Below are 23,118 nucleotides of genomic sequence, written 5' to 3' on the forward strand. Positions count from 1 at the left end.
CCCCTTAGAACCGAGCAAGAGATCATGCAGTCTTCTTCATGTTGCCATGGTGACTGAATCCAGCCTTGCTGCCTTCAAAATCTTCAGAGAACAGCTTGAGCTGCAGCTAAAGCCAAGGAGAAACTTAGCCTGTAAAACTTTCTACTTTTCTCCAAAGGTAGTTGAGTGTCTTTATGTAGTTGGTAGCATTGATCTGGTTTAATCCAAATTCATCAATTCATGATTGACTCAAACATTTCCTCTTCTTTTTTTAACTGCCAGCAACTAGTTGACAATGAAGAGTTGCTCATGATAAATAAATAATTTAATAATTACACTTTTACTCTTTATTGATCATGATTTGTTTAGCTTTAATGTGTTAACTGTATGCATTACTAATGCATTAAGTAAAATATTATTATAATGTGTTTTACTAAGCTCTGATTTTAAGTTTCAGTATACTAGAGCTCATTGGGTCAGACCGAGTTTAAGATACAGACTTGCTTTCAACCTGTTTTACTGGGAGTGGGTTCAGTCAGACTTTTTTTCCAACCTTTATTGGAACGTGAAGATGCACTGACCAGCTGCATACATTTTTATGATGAAAAGCGCATTTCAACTTTGTCTGAACTGAGAGCCTCATACTAAGTATGAGTGCACATGAGCCTGCATGTAAATTTATAGGAAGGTGTATCTATGTGTGTGTGTGCACAACTGTGTGTTTGTGTGTGTAGGTGCGTCTGTGTGTGTGTGTTGTATGTTGTAAAATTCATATTCATAAGAAGTCTATCCGAGCTCTCCCTGACCCCCTTCTATCTGCCGGGGGAATGCTAAGTTGCGATAGTGTTGAAAGGCATATCAATGAATGTTTGGTGTTAATATTATTTCTTCTACCTGGATACTATGACAACAGGCTGTGGGATGACTGTTAAGCAAAAGAATAGATATTGAGCTTTAGCCTCATTCATTTGACTTTATAGCTTCTACAGTAAGCATTTCTTTATGAAAAATTAAGCTATGCCTCAAAATGCTAAATTTAAACAAAATAGCTTCCCCAGTTCTACAGAACTTTTTAACACCATTCAGCTATTTGTTTTGGTTATCTATAACCGATAAAGCTAATGCAAACAAGAACTGATAAAGCCACTGTAAAGCAAAAAGCAGTGCAAATATCAGCTAAATTAGAGGGAAATTTAAAGGAATAGATATTTTCCCCAAGAGCTGGTGGAGACCAAACTAGAGCTTAAAGCAAATGATCCAGATAGCCATTTGTGTAGGTTGTATCTCAGCTAACAAAAAGTCTGTAAATGCAGGTTTAAAAGTAGGCTTGATCAAGAGAATATTAAACCTCCCTTTCTAAAGATTACATACCAAAACGGTACATTAATATCTGCAATTGTTTCCCTTAGATGATATTGACATGCACAAACACAAACACACACACTCACACGAACAAACACACAGCACTTTCTCTCATTCGTGCTGAAAACTCAGGCTATTGAGTTGATGCGTGAATTACCCAGACCACTAGAGCAGAAACAACTAGAGGCTGCTTGCCTTGGGATAATTGAGTTATTGTAATTGCACCTCATTAAAAATAGATCCTGTGTTTCAATCTCAAACAAAAAGTAACCAGTCAATAAATGTGATCAAACAAAATCTGACAAAAATCCAACACGCTGCTGATCCATATACTTACACTTACTTGCTTTTTAATTGAGGTCGTTTTACGCAGCCTTCAAATTTCAGATTTGGGTGTTGATGATTTGCTATGAAGAACATTTTGTACTTTTGAAAATGACTTTGTGGTGATGGCAGAAACACTGTGAAGGCCCAGGTTCAAGTTTTAAGACAAGAACCTGTGTTGTTAATATCTACTTGAGCGTGACACCCTGTGGTTTTTCAGAGCTGAACATCTGCTGTCTTGAAAGTGAGGAAACCGACATCAGGGATGTCTTCACATCAAATTGTCCTCATCTCAGTGTTTCCTGCCCATTTTCTTTTTCTGCTTCTCTTTTATACATGCGTGCTAAATGCAGTAGATTAAACTATTTTCTATTTTTCTGCAGGCCATGTGAATGTGACCTCAGTGGCAGTGTGGGTGACTGCTCTGCTCTGGATGGACGCTGTTACTGTAAGCAAAATGTGGAGGGACAGAACTGCAACAGGTTGGTTATTGTGCTGTTGTTTGTTTCCCAGATAAAGAACAAACAAGCCAACTGTAAAGGTCTTTTACAATAAAACATCCAAACATTATGTAATATACCTATGTTTGGTCTCTTTTTAGCATCGCTTTTGAAAAAAAATCATTTTCATTATCGCTCCTAAGGGGAAAATAACTTTGCAAATTTCATTCCCAGTCGGCTGGTGCAGCAGAAACAGAGGGCTTAAGAACAATTTGATTCAGACTTGCTTGAACATTTTTAAGCTATCTGTCATTTTAACAACTAAAGCAGTGCAAGCGACCGTTAAACTGTGTCAATAGTCTCTGCTTCTCCCTTTCTGCTTCTATCTTGCTCCTGTGGGATAGAGGATCAAACAGATAACCTCACTATGACATTAGCAATACACACAGCCCCAGGTCTCCAACTATTGAATAATTCTGTACTCCCTGTTTGTTGACTTTTTGGCTGATTTCACGGGTGGTTGAGCAAGCTCCTCTCCTGTGTAATGTGACTAGTGTAGTGGCTGATTTTTAGCGGTGTTCCTGTCCCACCCACATGGCAGCAAGTGCCTGCAGGTCAGGGTGCTAGCAGCTGAGCTCCATTCTTCTTCTTAAAATGCCGCAATGTGTGCAGCGACTTGCGCCCAAACTGCTGAACTGAAAAAAAGCTTAAATAGATAGTGAATATAACAGTGCAGCATGGATGTGGTAAGGAGCTGTAATCAGGTGTGACTAAAGCTTCTGCATGTTAATGACTTTTTTTATGCACGGGGATGTGTGTGTGTGTGCGTTTGTGTACCTGCAGATGCAAGCCAGGATTTTTCAATCTCCAGCAAATAAACCCAGCAGGCTGCCAACCGTGCTTCTGCTATGGCCACTCGCTGGCCTGCTCCTCGTCCAATCACTATGCTGCTGTCAACATCACTTCTGACTTCGTTGAAGGTATTGTCTTCCCAGCCATTAATGAGGTTTCCCTGTTGCCTTGGGAGCTTTATTACTGAGCCAAAATTAACGAGACCAGCGATGTTTACTTTGTTCTCCCTGACCCTCTGTCCTCACTCCATTTTCAGCATTTGGCTCTGTGCTGAGCTCTCAGGAACAAAGCTGTTTTTTTCTCTTCTTTTATTTTTTAGATAACAAAAAATGAAAGAAAGACAGAAAACATACATAAACATACATTGCAACCTACACAAAGCTGTTTGGACAGATAACCCCTGTAAGAATAAACATACAAACTCTTTGTGAACATGAATATTTAGCAGATGCGATGTCTTTCACCTCCAGATCAAGAAGGCTGGTTGGGAGAGTTTTCTGGAGGGCTGGACTACCCCCTGCTGTGGAAGGAAGGTGAAGTCTACCTGCTGCCTCTTACAGAAGAGGACACTGGCTTCTACAAAGCCCCCGGTGAGTCGGCAAGAAAAATAATAGAGATTTGAACGAATCCACAAGCTCAGATTGTTGTTGTTACCGCAGTCTCAACAGGTGGGCTGCATCCCCCAGGGAGATATTTAAGCTTCGCTGAAATAGATTTTATTCGTTATTAGTGATAAAACAGCCCCAGCTGTTGTTCTTCAAAACAAATATGTAAATGATATTAGTAAAGTATCTGTAATATCCATAGCTTGTTCCTATTGTTCGTTAGTGAGATTAATCAGGATTTTTTTGGCAGCGGGTCACGCGGTGGTTATTCTGTCACCGCTTTTACCAATCCCTTATCAGAGCCATTAGAAGATAAGGGAATAAGCTGGCCCTGCCACAGGACTTAGGGCCCATTTCTATCAGCTGTGCCAGGAGCAAAGGCCTGATGGAATTGGATGTCTTGGCCATGCTGGAGAAGCAACAAAGTGAAAATTGGCTTGGTTTCTTCTTGTCTCCACTAAGTCGCTTCTAAGCATCAAATCCCCCCCCCCCCCCCCCCCACCACCAGTCTCTAGCCACTGTGCAGTCCGCAGCCCGAAGCAAAACAGGAGCAATCCCATTAACTCTGCATCCTGGAGGTTTAATGCCCAAAACGGGCGATCACAGGGAACGACTCCATTTGGAGGCGTCTTTTTTTAGGAAGATGAAAAACTCACAGCTGAAAGAGGATGTGACAAGGCCTAGTGGTCGGGCATAATTTATATAATGTCATTATAAATGCGTTAGTAAGTTATGGATGCTCAAATGTGCGCGCGTGTGGTGACATGTCCTGACACATGCATTATGATTGCTTATATGCCCAAGCATATGCATATATATATATATATATATATATGTATATGTATATGTGTGTGTTTGTGTGTGTGTGTGTGCGTGTGTAATTAGAAATTAACATAGTTAATAATGTTTTGAAAAGTTCATTTCTTGTTCACACACTCTATATTGACGCCTCTGTAGTCCACAGCACTCAGATTAGTGGCCCCCACTGGCCAACAGCAGCTTTGTGACAGCCTGCTTATCTACTTTGTGCAGTACTTGTTTATGTTGTCTCTCCACATAATAAATGCACACATCTATTGCTTTACCATCCCCATTAATGATCTAATTTTTCATATTTGTGCATGTGTACAGTTTTTTGTTTTTTTTTTAAAGATTAGACCAGAGCAGCAGCTTTGGAAGATTCTCTCACATGGTTTCTCCTCTTCTTTTATTTTTTTTTAATTTGTATTTTGTGCTGAAATCCCTCTCCAGTGTTCGTCACCAAAGAATGAGATAATTCTGAGTGACAACTCCTCCTCGAACATCATGCAAAACACAATTTCTGTGATTGCCGCAAATGTATTTGTCACCGTAGTTTGCTTTCGCCTTGAGCTGTCACTTGAGGGACGGGATTCAATCATCTGTTATTTTATTGAACTGGTAAAGCAAGGGAGTGGCACGTTTTGGGGGATCTTCATGGCTCATTCTGCTCCAGAAATATCAGCCATAGCTAGGAGAAGGACAGGGCGTCACAGATATTTCCTTAATAGTGTTTAACAAGGAGTTGCTGGCCAGGCTGGCAGCCTTTTTAGACACTATGTGAAACGAAAAAGGGAGAAAGAATCTCAGTCGAGTTTCCTGAATTCCCCATGACAATCAAACAATCACTTACACCAGCTGGGCTGTCAGAATTGTTCCTTCTTCTGCGCTGTGTGAAGATCTATTTTTTTTTTCTTTTTCATTTTTGCTCACATCTCAAATTGTCCTCCTTTCTATTTTCCTTTCAGCGCTAGTCTGTCAAGTAGTAAATTAATATACGTGGGCATTTACGAACGAGTATTTGTGTATGTACTTGAGGACGCTGTTTCTCTGAAGCATTGCCACTTCCCCTCCTTCCGATCCTGGACATCTGCTTGACAGTTGACACAGGCTGAGTTCAAGTCCCCGCGGTGACTCAACAGACGGAACGCTCGAGTGTGGCTGCCAGGAACTATCACAGACAAACATGAAGTACCACCCTAAACAGTTGCTTTGACCTGCCTCCAGCAACTGTGGTCACCACTTGAATCTGCTGGACAGTAACGGCGGTTCTCTTGGCTGAGCACTGTTTCATGCTGAAGGGGACATCATCTAACATAAGTCCTTGCAGCCATGGGTTGGAGAAGCTTGCAGTGTGGATTTGAGTATATGCACCACATGCCAACCTGCTAAGCCTTAAGCAGGGGAGAAGTGGGGGGGGAGTGAATTTTAATGCAATAATGTCTAGCAGAAGGGAGGCGAGCAGCATATAGTTGAGGAGTGAAAGGGAGAGAAAGAAGATCCGTGATATCAGCCCCAGGCTACCTGTCAGTCTGACTCAAGCTGCATGTGGCAGCTAAGGGCCTCACACAGCCTGAGCACTACCTGCAACTAAGTCTGCATGTAATTCAGTCTAGTGGCCTCATCATCTGGAAGGGTATACAAAAACAGAAGGGAGATGCAGCAAATGTAAATCGGGGAGTGCAGTGCAAACATGGAAAAGGGAGTAATGAGAATAAAAATAAAACTGAGGTGAAGAGAAACAGAGCAGAAGCAAAAGTCAGCCAATTTAGACTGAGTGATTGAGTGAGACAGTTCAATATGCTTGAAATAAACTGATAACGTCTAAAGACATCCTGACAGGCAATATTTCAGGCTCTGCAAAAAAATCTGTGCCCTCTTGGAGTTTCTTTAGTCTTGACCACAGGCAGTAAATAAAAGATGGTTGTGAGCATTGAGCAATCACCTGGTGGTTTAATGTCTGTTGTTGTTTTCTGGGGGTTTTTGGGTGTGTGTGTGGGGGTGGGGGGGGGGGGGGTGGGGGGGGTGTTTAGTTTTAATCTAGCAGATATGACCACTGCTGAGCTTTGCTAGTGCTGGCTAGGTACTTTTGTTAGTAGGGCACATTCTTAATTCACTGATAATAAATCCCATGCTAATTGTGGCGTGAAGAAATCAGAACTGCTTATAAAAGTACTTGCTGGGAAAACTAACCAGCCAGCTCCTTACACAAAATGACAGCCATCTGTCACTCAGACTGGTTACCTTTCCTAACTTTATGCCTTAAATGGATAATTTCTTTAGAAAGTCACTTCCCCGTGCAGTCATGAAGGAGGGAAAGAGCTATAAAGACCCAAGCTGTTTTTTTATACCAGGCTGTAAACGTGTTTATTTCTGCTGTATTTCTGCCAGGAATTGAATCACTTTTGCAGCCGGCCTCAAGTGGCCATTTGAGCAACTGCAGTTTTTGGCACTTGGTGTTGGAATCACTTTAAAATTGGAGGTTGATCTTGGCAAAAATATTATTACATGTGAGTCTCTTCTTATTGGTGTTAACACACCATTGATAACTTTCCAAAGCTTTCCCCATAAACCTCATATATCATTCACTGTGGACTTCCTGGATCTTCTCACTTGCAGTGTACCTGTAATGTTCTGCCCACACAAACACACTGCCCTGCAGTTATACTTTTGGTGTAAACACTCTAATAAAAGAACAGCATGTCAGAATTCCTCTTAGAAAAGTTCTGTGTGGGTTTCACAAGAGCCCTCAGAGCTAACACAAGTAATCTGAGTAGATCACAGGTTCACGCTGCTTCACACTCCACTGTGTCCTCTTCTCTGAAGTATATGAAGCAGCTGTAATTCTTAAAAACTGTAAAACAAAAAATAGTCTGCTCTTAGCCTTTATAGCATCTTTAAACTTCATCACTTTTACAAAGCGTATTGCATGTGTTTTGCATTTACTCACACGCACACTAATGGCAGCAGAACTGCCATTAATTACACACGGACATCTGCATATGAATATACTAGAGATGGCACGATACCACTTTTTTATGTCCGATACCGATATCATAAATTTGGATATCTGCCGATACCGATATGAATCCGATATAGTGTTTTTTAATCAATAAAACTTTTTTTTAAATATCTTGCTGCATTTTGTATAAGTTCATATTCAAGTTTAAATAAACAACACTAAAGCTATTCTGTTATACCTGTGTGTAAAAAAATACACTGCACCCAAAATATTTCATAGTTCAGCAATACTGATCAATCTAATAAACTTAAACCTGCACCATCCTCCCTATTTTGGTATTTTAAAGAGTACTTAGCGGAAATATTAAGCAACCTAACTGATAGGGTTGCAAACTCCCAGCAAAATAAAAAAATAGGGAACCACCCCCACCCTCCACCTCATGATGCTTAATCGACGTAATCAACTTTAGTTTGATGCAGTGTGAAAAAAAATGCACAGAAATAAATTATTTTTCAAAAATAATTAAATAGATTCAACATCTTTCTTCTACAGAATTGCAGACTGCACAGATGGTACCTTCCCAAAAGAAAAAGTACTATAGCTTACTACGGTATATTAGACTTAACAGTTACTATATACAGTAATGGACTTCTATACATTTTACATCAGATTAAGACTTTGGGTGTAAGATTCAGATAATTATTTATTAAAAGCTAGACATTTTAAATGAGAATAAGAAAGAAAAGTATGTCTTTGTGCCCCCTTTTCCCAGTTCATGCCCCATCGGCCCCCCTGGCTAAACTTTGCTAGATCCGCCCCTGCACAGTTACCAGCCGTCAGCTGCGTAGAAAAAGATCCTGGTGTAGAAAGTAATGTTAAATAAATTCTAACAACAGCTTATCAAGGTTAAACGTGCTGCTGTTGTTCAGCCGCTGGTTTCCTCTTTCTGGTGCAAAGTGGGCCAAAAACAAAGAAGAGAGACGGACTCCGACAGAAAAGCCGATCAGCTGATCATTGATCAGTTTCACTATTGAAGTAGCAGCAGGAGAGGGAGGGAGAGAGAAGAGGCCGTCTCTCCATATATCGGTTGTTAAGTTTAACGTGGGAATGCTTTACAAACATTCAGAGATGAACTTACACACTTGCTTTACTTCTCTCTGGGATAACTTCCTGGAGATGAAATGCTGGTTTGGTAGCTACGCTACAAATACACACAGCCGCTCTATCACGTGCTGCATACTGCTCCAACATGCTACTGTTATGAGCCGAGTTACGCCGTGTTGCAAGTTTTGTGAGGTGCTTTTTTGATATTTAATGGATCAGATTACATTTTTTATTTCTCTCCGAAATCCGATCCAGTAATTTGGGTCAGTATCGGACCGATACTGATACGTAATATCGGATCGGTCCATCTCTAGAATATACATCATCTCTAGGCATGGGACTTTTGGTTCTGGAAGCCATCTTTGGTTGCATGTTGTTAAATATCTCAATGTGGATAGCAGGAATGAAATCTTGAAACCATACAGTGCCATTTGATCACATGTAATTTTTTTATTAGCCATTTAAAAGCATATCTAAATTTTTTTTAACAATGACCAAAAGACATAATAGAAACTTTGAGGAGAGGTATACACTTGATACAATAGAAACCCCCCAAAAAGTTAGCAGACCAGTCAATGTTTTTTCAAAGTGGGGATTTTGTGGGTCCACATAGCAGACCAAGAACCAAACTGCAAAACCTCTCTCTGCCACCTGAGCCACAGTCCCCTAGTACAGCAGTCCCCAATCTTTTTTTGCGCCACGGACCAGTTTATGACCAACAATATTTTCACGGACTGGTCTTTAAGGTCTCGCAGATAAATACAACAAAATAAAACCAGTACCGGTACAAAAAAAAAAAGGAAAATGTATTCATAACACACGAGAAAAGACCCAGGGAAACCAAGTTAATGATAGATTTAAAAAAATAGCGATAACCATATATTTCACATCCGAGACTTAACTCCCCATATGGAAAAGAAATAGTAAAAACTTATATGATTTACTCTGGAAAGTGGCCACTTTCTCATTACTTTCATATATTGTTTTAGTAAGTATCCAAAACATACAAGTTTCATTTATATAATTTTTCAAGGGATCTTATATCTGTTTTCACTCTTGTATGCTTTTCATACAAGTTTCACACAAGACAGATACAAACTTTATAAGATTTATATATATCTTTTCCATATGGGTCTCGCTGCCCGGTATCAAACGACTATCGGTCCGTGGCCCAGGGGTTGGGGACCGCTGCCCTAGTATATTTCTCTTATATACAATTGCTCTTTGTGCTTCTGTATTTCATGTGTAGTACACTAGTCTGCATGTGCTTACTTTCTGTGATGTGTTTTGCTTTATCAGTCAGCTTGGTTATGAATAAAATCTTCCTTCCTTTCCTGGAATCACGTTTCTATTGCAGCTACCATGGGACCATAGAGCGCCTGCAGGCGGTGCAGTTTAGTGTCAGACTTTTAGAGTCCTGAGAGTATTGAACCTGTTTAAAAGTTTAAGGTTTGTCCATCCAGCCTTTGCCGTCAGATTGCCTGCATGGTGGTCGATGTTAGAGCCTCAGTGGGACTCCGGTTTGTGTGAGGCAGCAGTGATTTAATTGAAATGGAGCTGATTTAATTTGGTTGGAGCAAAGTCTAAACCCTCTGATTGATTGGGAACTGCTTCTCCATTCCCCAAAAGTTATACGGGCATCTATCACTTGTTGTGATGGCAGCTTTATGTGTTTCTGGCACAGTGTCAAAGGTGGCACAGTGAGCGGACTTCAGATCATTCTGACAGACTCATAGAAACAAAATGGAGATCGAGTGGCTCAAACTGCAGCTCTGGTTTCTTTTTGCTGCTTTTGTTGTTGTTCATTCAAATGCACGCATCATTTATTTGCAATGACCCAGGGCTGCAGCTATTATTTTTATTAGCAATTTCTCTGTTGATATATTTCACTGTTGATAGTTTTGTCCTTCAGCTTCCAGAGTCCAAGATGACATCTTAAAATATCTTGTTTTGTCTGACTAACAGTCCGAAACACAGTGATATTTGCTGCACAATGATAAACAGAGAACACCAACCAATTGGAGAAGCTCAGTGAATGCTTGGTATTTTTTTGCCTAGAGCAGTACTTTTTGACATTTTAGGAAATGCATTTAATCATTTTCTTGCCAAGATTTGGATGAGAAATTTGATGGTACTATTGTTTTGTCTCTACAAAGCCACCAACAGCTCATAGACAGTCAGTGGTTCAACTTAACAAAAGGCGCACTGGGAGTCTCACTCCAACCTGGCATCTCTTCAGAGGTTATGAAAATTGCACCTTGAAAACCAATGAGTTAAGAGAGCATATTTTGCATGTTTAATGTGGAAGGCCCCATGCCCTGAAACGTTTTTTTTCCTGAATTCACCTGGTTTTTCTGACACAAACCAAATTAAATCTACTCGTTTTTACACCTCATTATATCTGAAAGTAAAACAAGCAAGATATAAGTTATTTTAATTTAGAGTGAGTCATTAGTGTAAGAGACTTTGAGGTTCATTCACCCTCTTTTTTGCTTTAAACAAAAAAAGAGGCTAATACACTTATCAGTACATTAATTCTTATGAGCAAATGTTGAAAAAATAACATGATCATGAAGCTGTTTTATTTAAAAAAAAATAACTTAAGGGCAGGTCTATCGTCTACAATCTGTTAACTAATATCATGTGTCCATAAGTAAAGTGTGGGTGCTTGAAAAGTCCCTCCTTTTCTTTTTCCTAACCTCTTTTCCTCAACCTCGATGAAAACAACATTGAGGTGAAGGAAAGGTGAGTAGAACTGGTAAAAATTAGCAAAACAGAAGAGAGGTGCACTGAGAATGTGAACGACCTTCACTCGTCTCACAGTAATTTCCTCTGATTAGTAAGTCTGTCCAATAGCCTATAACATTCAATACATCTTATTTTCTAATATTTACCTGCTGTTATCCAGTGTAACTCTTTTTCACCGCCCTGTTTAGGATTTCTGTGACTGCATTAAAATTCTCTCTATCCATCACTTATCGCAGCTGACCTCAAATAAAAACGAAATTATGATAATCCTAAAGGCTGCAGTACAGCAAAGGACATTCATGCAAACTGATTATACAGAACCTTAAACACACTTTAATCACTTAATAGAGCTCATAATCTTCTGCTGGGAGGTTAAGAGGCAGTTGTTAAAACCTCAAAATATATCTGCAGGTAATGGCATGAAATAGAAAAGGTAGTTACAGTTAACATTTACATACACTTTGTTTATTATGTTGATTGTTTTCATGAATTATCAGGTGGTCCTTTGTTATGAATTATGGAACTGCCTTTTCTCCTCCCTTTTAATAAAGCATGGTCCCAGGTCTCCTCTGCTAAAGGAAGCAGTAAAAGAAGCATTGAAGCTTCGTTTACTTAGTATTTGGATACTTCGAGGTCACCTCTATCAGTTGGGAACTTCTGTGATTTCTATAATCACTGCTATAGAAGACTTAAAGGTATGAAAATCACTAATAAATATATTAGAGATTTGCTGCTGAGTGTCAGGTGGGTGCATAGTGGGATACTAGCTGTTATTAGGCCACTAAATTGGACCTCTATTATTTATTTTTCTATTTATCACTTATCCAGAAAATTTTATAACTAGCCATATGGTTAGTTATACTAGCAACCCATCCAAGAAATCTTTTACCCGGTTTTAGTGAGTTAAATAATAATATTTCATTTTACATTGCATTGCACTAACTATCTGTTTCTGTGATATAAAAAATACTATAATATATACTATGCAGCATGCTAATCAAGCTGGCTTTTGCTAATAACTTAGCACAAGGATGAATGTCGGATTTGGGAAGAGGTATAAAAGACTAATAATTTATGTGGTGGACTGTATATTTATATTTTTTATTCTTTGAAAACCAGCTGTTGTCAGCTGACCTGTACTGATGCCACCTTGAGGTTTTCTGGTCTTTTAACCAAATACATTCTACAATACAGGCAGATGTTACATGAGACATCTAGGCTGCTTTCCGAACTCCAGGCAATGTAAAACTAATATAAAGGTGGAATTTGGCAAGTTTTACTAAAGATATAATACCAAAGTTTTTCTAGAAGAAATTCCTAGCATAACTGGAAACCTTGGCAGTTTTCCAAGCTCTTCATAAGTAGAGCTTGCTAGATGCTGAAATACTGCAATCACAACTTTACTGACATTTTTATGAGAGAATGACAAGGATGAAATGCGAACAGTAGGTGGAACCATGTGGTGACTTAATGGTCTCTGTGGGAGCAGCTAAAAGGTCTCCTATGCTGCAGAACACAAAATTGAACTTGCTTGAGTTTCTTATGCCTTAAAATTGTTATTTTACTTAATAACTTGTTCGTTGAAAGCATTCCAAAATATCAGCAGCTAAAATGCTAAATTAAAGCTTTAAAACTGGATTTCACTAACTAGTGGGTAAAATCTATTTTTGTATATACAGTAATGTTTTGTATCATGAACTGTACAGAATAGCACAACATCACCCAGTTATTTTTGATGGCAAATCCAAAACCTGATTACTTTACAATCCTTATTTTATGTTTTGGAAATTACATGTCCCATTTTCTTTCTTTCTTTCTTTCTTTCTTTCTTTCTTTCTTTCTTTCTTTCTTTCTTTCTTTCTTTCTTTCTTTCTTTCTTTCTTTCTTTCTTTCTTTCTATATAATGTGAATTTAGGTACTAAGCCCATATATACATTACAAGAGTCTTTGCTGAGTTAAAACTTCAAAGAGGAAGGAAGACTTTTTTTAAAAAAAATAAATGTATGTATGTTTGTTTTTATCCCATTTTCTGAAGTAACTTTTTACTTTGTTACCTATTTTTAGTGGTAACTTGCTGATTTATTTGGGACTGAAGTTGATTGAGTAATCAATTTTTCATGAAGTAGAAAAGCAAGTTGCACATGAATACAGCACGCTGCACTATTTACTTATTTGTTACATTTTTAAATCCTCCCCAATTTCTCATGTGAGATGATGAATGAATATAAATCCTTGGAAATACACAGACTGCAAATCACACTTACGCATGAATAATCCTTTCATTGTTTTTTCTATAGTGATTCATTACTTTGGAGATTGGCCTGCAAGTGGGGCTATTCTTCGATGGTCTATTAGGATTGTGAGTAATTATCCCTTGGTTCCTCAGTTCCTTACAGACAGAGAGAGAACTCCCGGGAACCACATGACGTAAATCAAACCCCCAGCAGAATAATAGCCAACAAGCTACATCTGAAAACGAAGCCCTCACCACCATAAGGGAGCACTTTAGGAGAGAATATTAGCTTAGTCACACAATAGTATTACTGGGCTCATTACCCACAGTTATGCACGGGATGTTCAGTATGTATTTCCTATTAATCATTTCAAAAGTAATAGTTCGGTGAGCACAAGTTTCTTACATTACTCATTACAGTGCATCACTACCCAAATGTTGGTAATAAACACTTGTCTGATTCCAAAATAAATTAGCTCTACCTGGACTGTTTTTACAGTGCAACAATGATCTGGTGCTGGTGGTGATACATTTTTGAGTCCTTGTTGTGTAGTGTTTGAGAGACTGACAGTCGAGGCAGAACCTTATAAAAGAGTTCATCTATGTCATCTCAAAGAGAAGATGGCAGAGATAATACATAAAGTTCCATTTTATTGAAATGCATCCATAGGTATTGTTCAAGAACACATGAAGCTAAGTCAAAGATTTGTAAAACATCAGTCATGGTCGCAGCTAAAAATAAAACTGCTGTTAGAACAAAACAGTGTGAGGAATGACAGGAAATCTTACCACTCAGTTTGGCCATAGATTATCATCAACCCCACACCCAATGCTCTCCTTTGCACTGCAAAAGGGTCAAAATGGTGTGAATGGGACATCCGTCCCATCCAATTGTTACACTTCTCTCTCCTCTATGAACAGGCGTTACAAATAAAATCTATAATAGACAAATTTGTCTGCTCCATGTTTAGAAATTGTCAGAGCTCTGTTACCATTATTTTCTATAAGCATGTTTTACAATTACCTCAGATTTTGACAGATTAATTATTATGCAAGTGATGACTCACACAATGAAATAATGATCAGATGTTTTAGAGGGTAAAAACATTAATTAATTCATTTGTAGAAACACAATTAATTTTGACTAAGAGGATATACATGACCAAGAATGTTCAAACTGTATACAACTGACACAACTTTGACACAACAACGTCATTTGTTTTTACTGAGAGTCCTTGAGTAACTGTCTCCCTTTTTTTCTTTTACCCTTTCCCTTACAGTGATGTACAATAGCAGAATGTTCTTTGGTAGAAAACTAATAGGACTACAGCGTTAGAGACACAAATAAGTCCACTCTCATTTAGTCAAATTGTTAATCTAAAAAAAAAAAAGTCACCCACCCTGGCTTACACAATGTCAAAAAACTTGTCATTTTGGTAATTGCCACCATTTATTCCACAAAATAAAAGCTTAATTTTGACACATGAATTAGAGGCTTTTGGTGAGGTACAACCCATCACTGGTTAACAAAAGTGGTCAGACAAAAAGTGCCAAAGCAATTGTTAAAACAGTAAAACAAGTTTTGAAAAATGTAGTTTATGCTGTGATCATTTTTTCTGTTTAGTTTTACTAACAGCTCAGATAGTAGAAAATGTCACCCTGTATGAGAAAAAATATAAGCTATAGGGAAATTGTAACTTTGAACGTTGGTGCCCGCATAGCATGAGCAACACTGAATGCATAAACATGCTCTGTCTATTAAACAATGCTTTGTTACAGATTTATGTGAAACTAAATATATATATTTAGTCCTAACACCCCCACGTCCATGCTGATTTAATCTGTAGAAGGTTTTTTTTAAAATGTATTTAATTAAAAATATAAATGAGCAAACGTTTACTAGAAATATAGCTGAAAACATGAAGCCTATAGAAAGGTAAGAAATTACTGACTGTACATCTGAACATATACAAATAAATACACAAAATAATGTTTCCCTTTTTTTGGCCGCATGTCTTAGGATACATTATTTGTGTATTAGTAGATGATCATTTCTTTCTTTCTTTTATAACCTTTGTGTTTTCTACTAAAATCTTTTGTGTTTACATCTTTAATAAAATAAATTTAGAAAAGAAAACTATATTAATTTATACCAGTAGAGAAGTTTTGACCAAGTAAATGCAACACCATTATATAGAGCACATTATGACAAGCCAGACAGCTACACATCTTGCTTGACTATCTATATTTTTATTGCTGCCAAACCTCCAGTCCACATGGACAGTCCTGAATTTGGAGTCATTTGTTGTCTTATGATCTGCCAAATGAAAGCTGGAGCATTTTAGCCTGCAGCAAACTAATGCTAATAAAACTAGCTGTTGCCCCATGTGATCCATAAATCAGTGTTAAAGCTTTAAACAGAATTGTGTTTATCAACTGCTGTGAAATGCAGACTTGAATTATTTACCTTGCATCACCGCATCATGTGGAGGTGTTTCAGTCTTTGGGTCTAAACATCTTGGCCTTGCAATATTGGTCATTTTTTCTAATGGTTTAGATGTTTAGAAGGTGCTCTATGAAGGAATTAGTCTTTAATTGGTCAATGAGTTAGCTTAGCCTCTTTTCCTTCTTGACCTTGACCTGTTTTTTTAACAGTTAGGAACATCGATTGATTCTGAAATTACACTAAGACCTGCGACAGCTCATTTCAAAATGAGTAAATGTTTCGTCCTCAGCAGCTGCTTGTGAAACCACTTATCCTTGTTCTGATTCGCTGTGCCTGTTTCAATTGATTTTGATCTTGTGTTTACATGAATGATGCCTTATTAGACTTAGACGAGTGCTATTGATTGGTTGTGTAATTGAAGCCTTCTCCCTTTTATTACTGCCTGTTTTTCATTTCCCACAAATACTAATCCTACTGATAGGGATTAATACATATCAATAACACAGTGCCGATCCCTCGTTCATGCATTGTTGCAAAAAAGAAAAAAAAATGTTAGCAACTGTGATGGAAGTGTGATGCATTGGCTTGGTTTTTGAGCTTGGTTTCTTATGTGTGAAAGCTTGCAGCTTATTAGACATAACAGTCTGTCACTTCATGTTGGAAAAAAAATAATCCTTACATTAGAGTTACAAAAGTCTCACTGGAAAAGTTGCTGAAGCTACAGCATGACTACCTATATAAGAATCTGTTGTGTTATACATTTATTAAACATCATTTACTTGATGATAATTTGCATACTGTGATAAAAGAAGAAACACGGTCCAGACCAAATCGAAATAATAATTAAGCTTCATTTTATTAAAGCAATAGTGTATAACAGTACTTAACCAAGGCACTTTAACAAATCGTCAGGTAATTGCGAGCAGCACTGGTGAAAAGCAACACTTCAAGTCACAGTGCAAAAAGGCAGGTGAGAGAGAGGTCAAGTAAAAACCATCGATTAACACGCTTGTGGACGTCACAGCGAGGGCAAGCTGCACATGTAAGGGCACAGCCCAGATAATAAAAGCCAGCTCCTGGTTGAGCAGATATTAGATGATAAGACAGGTGAATTGTTCTGAGTGACGCCAGAGGCCCCTCGCAAGCAAAACGATTCTTTCAAGTCCACAGCCCTCTCAACCCCCAAAAGAGTTCAGGATGTACTTCACACACCATTACGCTCAAAAACAAGATGGCAATCAAGCGTGCAACCTGTCAGTTTTGCCCACTCACTCATCCAGGTATTGTAGAGAACGGCAGCTTGCTTTATTTCTGTTTTTTTATTTTTTCTTTAAATAGAAATTGTTATAATTTGTGCATTTTTAGAGCAAAACTGTACAGGATCTATACAATGGCTTGGGCTTTTTACATTTTTCAAATCTGCATAATGAGGAAGTGGAAGATTTTTGCCTATTTTTATACATCAGAAGCGTATAACTCTTGTGTGATGTTCTTTTGGCCAGTTTGGGGTGGTAGCGGTAGTGGGGGGTATCTTGTGGTAGCTAAAAAGCTTTGAAGTCCTGTTATATGAGGAGCCAAAGCCTAGAGGGTGGGTAATTACACGCAGATTCCTGCAGTGCTCCACGTGATCTCAAAAAGCTTGTACTCCACTGCCCTCATGAACACACACATCAACTCAAAGTGAAAGGAACTGGCAGATTCTTTGAAAAGCACAAAAACAATTAATCCTACTTCCAAAAACACCATGCTTATACACAAAAGTTTAGCTCTATATTTACTACATTGATGGCACAGAGCTGACTCAGACTCCAGTAATAAAACTCCATCCATGCATCTTTCTAACATCTGCCCTTACCACTCTAGTGAAATTCCTGGGTCACAAAGTCTACAGCTATGGCCAGCTTCTCTTCATCACCTTTGCCTCTGAGACCCCCGAGCTGCTGCCCGACCACATCGCCCTGGTCCTCGAGGGCTCTGGAATCACTCTGTCTGCTGACCTTTCATCCCAACCAGTGCTTGGTTGTCACCCTGGCCTCACACCACGGCACTCTTTCACCATCAGGTACAAGACCACACTGAGAGGTTTCATAATTTTTGAGTGTTTGAATGTGTTCTAGTTTTTTGTCCCTCTAGAAAATATCAAAGTCTTAGCTTGTATGTTGATATGTTTGTTTTGCTTTGAATCTGTGCATCTCCCTGTCGCCTGAGTCACAAGAGTATATCCTATTCAGTACCGATTACAGCTCACCCACGTTGACTTTGCTGTCACCGTCCCAGCAGAGTGTCAGGATGGGTGATGAGCCAGCTACCTCATGCGCTGGCTGTCATGTAGATCTGGCACACGTTGCGTTTCCATTTTTACATTTTATACATATAGCAGATGGTCTTACCTGCAGTGACATGTAATATGTGGAGCAGAGAAAATGCATCCAAAATTCACAAAAGTGATACTGATAGTAATTCTATTGGGGTCAAAAGGTTCAAGGTTCAAGGTTCTTTATTTGTCACATGCATAGTTATACAAGTATAACACACAGTGAAATGTAGCCTGACACGCTCCTCGACATGTGCAAAAAAATTGGGGGGGCAGTAGAGGAAGAACATTATATATATATATATATATATATATATATATATATATATATATATATATGTATGTATAGTATATACACATATAGTATATACATTGGGTGAATGTGCAGTAGTAGCAGCAAGCAGGTGAATTCTGTACATTAATATGAATAGACATCTGACTATTTTACAGGATAGACGATATAAACATATTTAAAATTAAAGGAATTGAAATGTACATTGTGCCTTGGTTTAGTGTCTGGAAGAGTCCTGTCTCAGTCAATTATAGATGAGTGTTATTTTGGTCTAAAATCATTGGAAAGAAATCAAAGAGTTAAACAATTAAAAACTATAAAGTAAGGCAGAATCTTGTGGAAAAAGGGGACGTTAGTCCACAAAAATAGAAAAGCCTTGAGAATTTATCGAGTGGAAAGAGAGGGCATATGAGGTATTTCTTTAATAGAAGAAACTTGTAAAAGTCGGATGTTCTGGCTGGAGTAGGGAGGTCACTCCACTATTAAGCTCAAGGAGGCAGAGAAGGGGGGTCGGGCTGGAAGGATGACCAGGTCGTAGCATGGAAAGGAGAGCTAAGTGGATTATAGCGACAGCTTGCAGAGCACTGGATGGAGTGTAGGGTGTGTCTATAGCCTGGAGGTAGAGCGTGTATGCAGACAGTAGTGGTCCCTTTGCAGCCTCACGTGCCAACACCAAGGCTTGAAATTAGATACAGGCTTCCACACACAGCTAGTGGATGAAAAACATTATTGATTTCCAAGAAGAAAATTGGTCTGTTGAAGGAGCAAATAAAAACAGTATATGAAAATGGTCACATAAATATCAGAGACGTAAACCTAAGTGAAACCTAAACACTGTAGCTCAGGTGCTTGGATTGATCCCTGAGTCCTCCGTTCATGTGAAGGACTGGTATACTGGTATGCATCCTTCTTTTTTTCCTTTTTTTGCCACATATTGATACTGTTTGAATAGAAAATAGAAGTGCTGTATGAATGTGTGCGATTGGATGAAAAAGACTTGTGATGGAAGTCAGTTTGAGTGCTCAAATTGAGTAGAAAAGCAATATATAAGTATCAGATGATTTACAATTTCCACAGTATTTGGATATGAGCAAGTGATGATCCCAGAACAGGAAAAACATATATATTTTCACAAGCTGTAAAGTAAGGCTTGAGTCATGATACTGAAGCCTGCCACCATAATGACTTAACAGTAGAAGTAAATTTCATAAACTGAAGTAAGAAACCATCTTGAAATTGTGTGGAAGTAGTTTAAAGCATTTATCTCCACTCATACATGCGTTTATATTGTACTGTCTTGACTCCTTTTTGAAGGGAGCCTCTTATGCTTTCTTCCACCTATATACATTTATCCTGGGACTCCACTTCTTTCCACTTGAAACTTCACCAATGAAGTAAATTTCACATCACTATTAGTCATGTTTATCCATCCATCCATCACTTATCTGGGTATGGGTCAGCAGAGACACCTAGACCTCCAAGGTGTTTGCAAGTCAGCCAGAGATGTAGACTCTCCAGTGTGCTCTGGGTTGTCCTGTGGCCTCCTCTTGGTAGAATGTACTTGGAAAACTTTGCCTTTCAGGGGGCATCCCAGTAAAATGCAGAACCAGCTAAACTGGCTTTGATGAGGGTCAGAGTGTAGACTTACTGGTAGTGGTGCAACGGATCACAGTTGATCCGTAATCTGAACCGATCCTACTCCACGGTTTGGCACGCACGTGATCCGAAGATTCGAAAAAGAAGAAAAAGAAAAGTCTGTCAAGTGATAGTTATGGCCGGCGCTGGTGGTCCAAGTGGAGGAGCAGAGGAGTTTGCGGCATTTAAACAGCCCTTTGCTGCCCAGTCCGACCGGGCTAAAGCTATTACAAAAGCTACTGGGGTGTTTAGCTGCAGACGGGAGGCCGTATTCCGTTGTGCAAAACAAGGGGTTTAAACTATGATGAATGTGCTTGAGCCATGCTATGATATCCCGTTGCACATCCAGCATGTATGAGCAGGAAAAGTTTAAAGTTGTGGCTGAACTGTCCCAGGCATCTTCTGTTGCCCAACTACAAATGGGTAGACCTCCAGGTCAACGGAAAGCTACGTGACCATGACAGCTCATTATATCACAGCGGAGTGGTAGATACAAAGCCCTGTACTGCCCTATATTGCCCTTAATTTGTTTTTATATAATTGCGTGGAATGAGTCTTGAGTTGAATGTCTTTAATAGGCAAAAAATACTTAAATAAGTTAATAGGTAAATGTTAAAATTTTTTCTTTTTTTGCTGATCCAAAAATTGATCCGATCCGTGACTTAAAACCGTGATCCGATCCGAACCGTGAGATATTGTTGCACCACTACTTACTGGTAAACTGGCAGCTTTGCTTTCACACTTAGCTGTCTCTTCATCACAGCAGACTTGTACAGCATCCCCATGACTGCAGGTGCTATGCCTAACCTCCAACACCTGTAGCAGCAAATTGTTCACAACCCAAAGTGAGCACTCCACTTTTTTCCAGCTGAAAAACAGGACTCGAAGATGTTAATTCTCATCCCAGCCACTGGGGAGTTGCATATTTCCCAGTGCAAACTGGAGGTTATTGCTCAGTGAACCCAAAGAATCACAACCACACCCAAAGGAACATACTCCAGGTCCATAAATCACATGTAGACTAGCTGGCAAGCTATCACGAATCCTTGAATATTCTTAAAGGGATAATGAGCTGGTCCAGCATTCCAGGACCAGAATGAAAATCGCATTGTTTTTCCTGGATCCAAAGTTTGACTATTGGAAGAACTCTTATCTCCAGTACGCTGGCATAGACTTTCCAGCATGTGATGTTCTGAGGAGTGACTGAGGAGTGCGATGTTCCTGAAGCTGGAATCTATCCTCTGGTTCCTTTTCTTTTCAGCTCCAAAGCATGTTAAGCCTTAAGGAAGTCAAGGAAGATCTCATCCACCGGAGGTTACTTGCAACCATTAATCAATTTCAGACTTCTAAAATAGTCTTGTAAAAAACATAAACTAATTTAAATACTTCAAAGAATTATAAAGAACACAATACAAGCATTCCCTTCACAGAAAACCATTTTGTCTAATGAAGTACAAAGATTTCAGTGAAATGTTACTTGCAGCTTGCAGTTCCAACTCTTTAACATTTCCCTTTATAGATGGAACAGCTTTGTCTTTTAGCATGAACCTATCTAAAGCTACAGCTTTTTCGGGAGGAACTGTGCTGCTCTCTGGCAGGAAGCACCATGCCCTCCTGGGTTTTAAATGCACTTTAGAACAGCACGCAGTAACACTACATATGAGCAGGCAGAGGGAGGTTTGGGGTCTTCACCGTTCTGTTAACCGTCGGGGCTGGGAGGAGGTGCTGGCTGTCAGATTGGGGTCTGGGATGCGGGGCCTCCCTGCTACTGCAGACAACAAGGTGGTCTGCTTTCCTCCACCCCAGAGAGAAGGGTTACATCTCCTGGGTCCGAGTACGGTTTGCCCCTCTGGGGGCGGGGGTACCTGGATCTCCTCCATACCTGCTTCTTGCCCTGGGGGACGGGGCTATGGCTCCCCACACTCCCTAGCAGATTGTTACATGGAGAAACCTTTTGAATACAAGCATGCTGATCCACACAGGTGTACACACAGGTGTTCACAGACACAAACTACACCTTTCTTGGCTGCTACCTCAAAGAACATTGTGCGCTTTTGATCTTGCGTGATGCACAATAGCATGTAATATTTAGTATCTACTGTTAGCTAGTTTATTGTGATGGTGTTGTATTTATTATGTTGCTCTTTTTTTTATTTCCATACAGGTGATCCAGGTGTTTTGTTTGTTTTTCTTTTTTTTCGTCCCACCTTTCTCACCATCTCTTCTCCCCTCTATTTTTCTTTCTCTCCCTCTCTTTATTTGATTCTTTCTCCCTGTCCTGTCCCCCAGTCATGTCTGCCCATTTGTAACAACCGAAAATCAAATAAATACATAATTATAATAAAGGTCAATCATATGCACCAATATGGCAAGGCCATGATGATCCACTTGGTAAAGTAAATCCGCTTGGCATCTTTCTTGGCCTTCAGACAGCAATTCTGATGGCTAAAGATCCAAATGGGACAGGCAAAAAAAAAAAAGGTAAATAAACAGTGAATTCCACTGAGAGCAGTTACACAACACAAAAAGCAGTGAGGAAAATAAACTGATAGTTCCACAAATTTGTTTTAGAAATACTACACATAATACCAAAAATATTCATGCCAATTACTACCAAATACTACACTTTGTCAGCTCAAGACAGATGTGAAAACTGACAGTGGACTTTCCTAATAACAATAAAAATAAAACACATCACTTAACACATTAATTGATTGCACATTTGCAGTGACATAACAATCTGATAGTGAATTAGCAGGAGACACAACAAACAAACAAACAAATGCACAAAAAATAAATAAAAATCTCTTCATTTTCATTTTCTTCTTTACTAGTTTCAATGCCTATACAGACAGCAAACAAAAAAAGAATTGTCTCACAATTCAAAGACATGTGGGCATGAACACAGATTAAACTGATGAGCCTCTGGATTCACATTCAGCAGCTACGCTATGGTCTGGGTCAGGCAGGTACCTGAGAAAGGACAGGAAAGGATTGGTTTAGAGAGGGGTCTTACCTTCTACT

General features: G+C 39.1%; 1 protein-coding gene across 1 annotated transcript in view; it reads left to right on the plus strand.

Annotated features, from left to right (window-relative positions):
- Window positions 1–23,118, plus strand: part of lamc3 (laminin, gamma 3) — a 155,536-nt gene that overhangs the window by 75,515 nt on the left and 56,903 nt on the right. Inside the window, exons 7-10 of the mRNA XM_026173353.1 lie at window positions 2,049–2,147; window positions 2,949–3,085; window positions 3,428–3,547; window positions 17,717–17,915. Coding sequence (XP_026029138.1) covers window positions 2,049–2,147; window positions 2,949–3,085; window positions 3,428–3,547; window positions 17,717–17,915 — 555 coding nt within the window. The remainder of the gene's footprint in view (window positions 1–2,048; window positions 2,148–2,948; window positions 3,086–3,427; window positions 3,548–17,716; window positions 17,916–23,118) is intronic.

Source organism: Astatotilapia calliptera, chromosome 7 (genome assembly GCF_900246225.1).
Source record: "Astatotilapia calliptera chromosome 7, fAstCal1.2, whole genome shotgun sequence".
NCBI lineage: Eukaryota > Metazoa > Chordata > Actinopteri > Cichliformes > Cichlidae > Astatotilapia > Astatotilapia calliptera.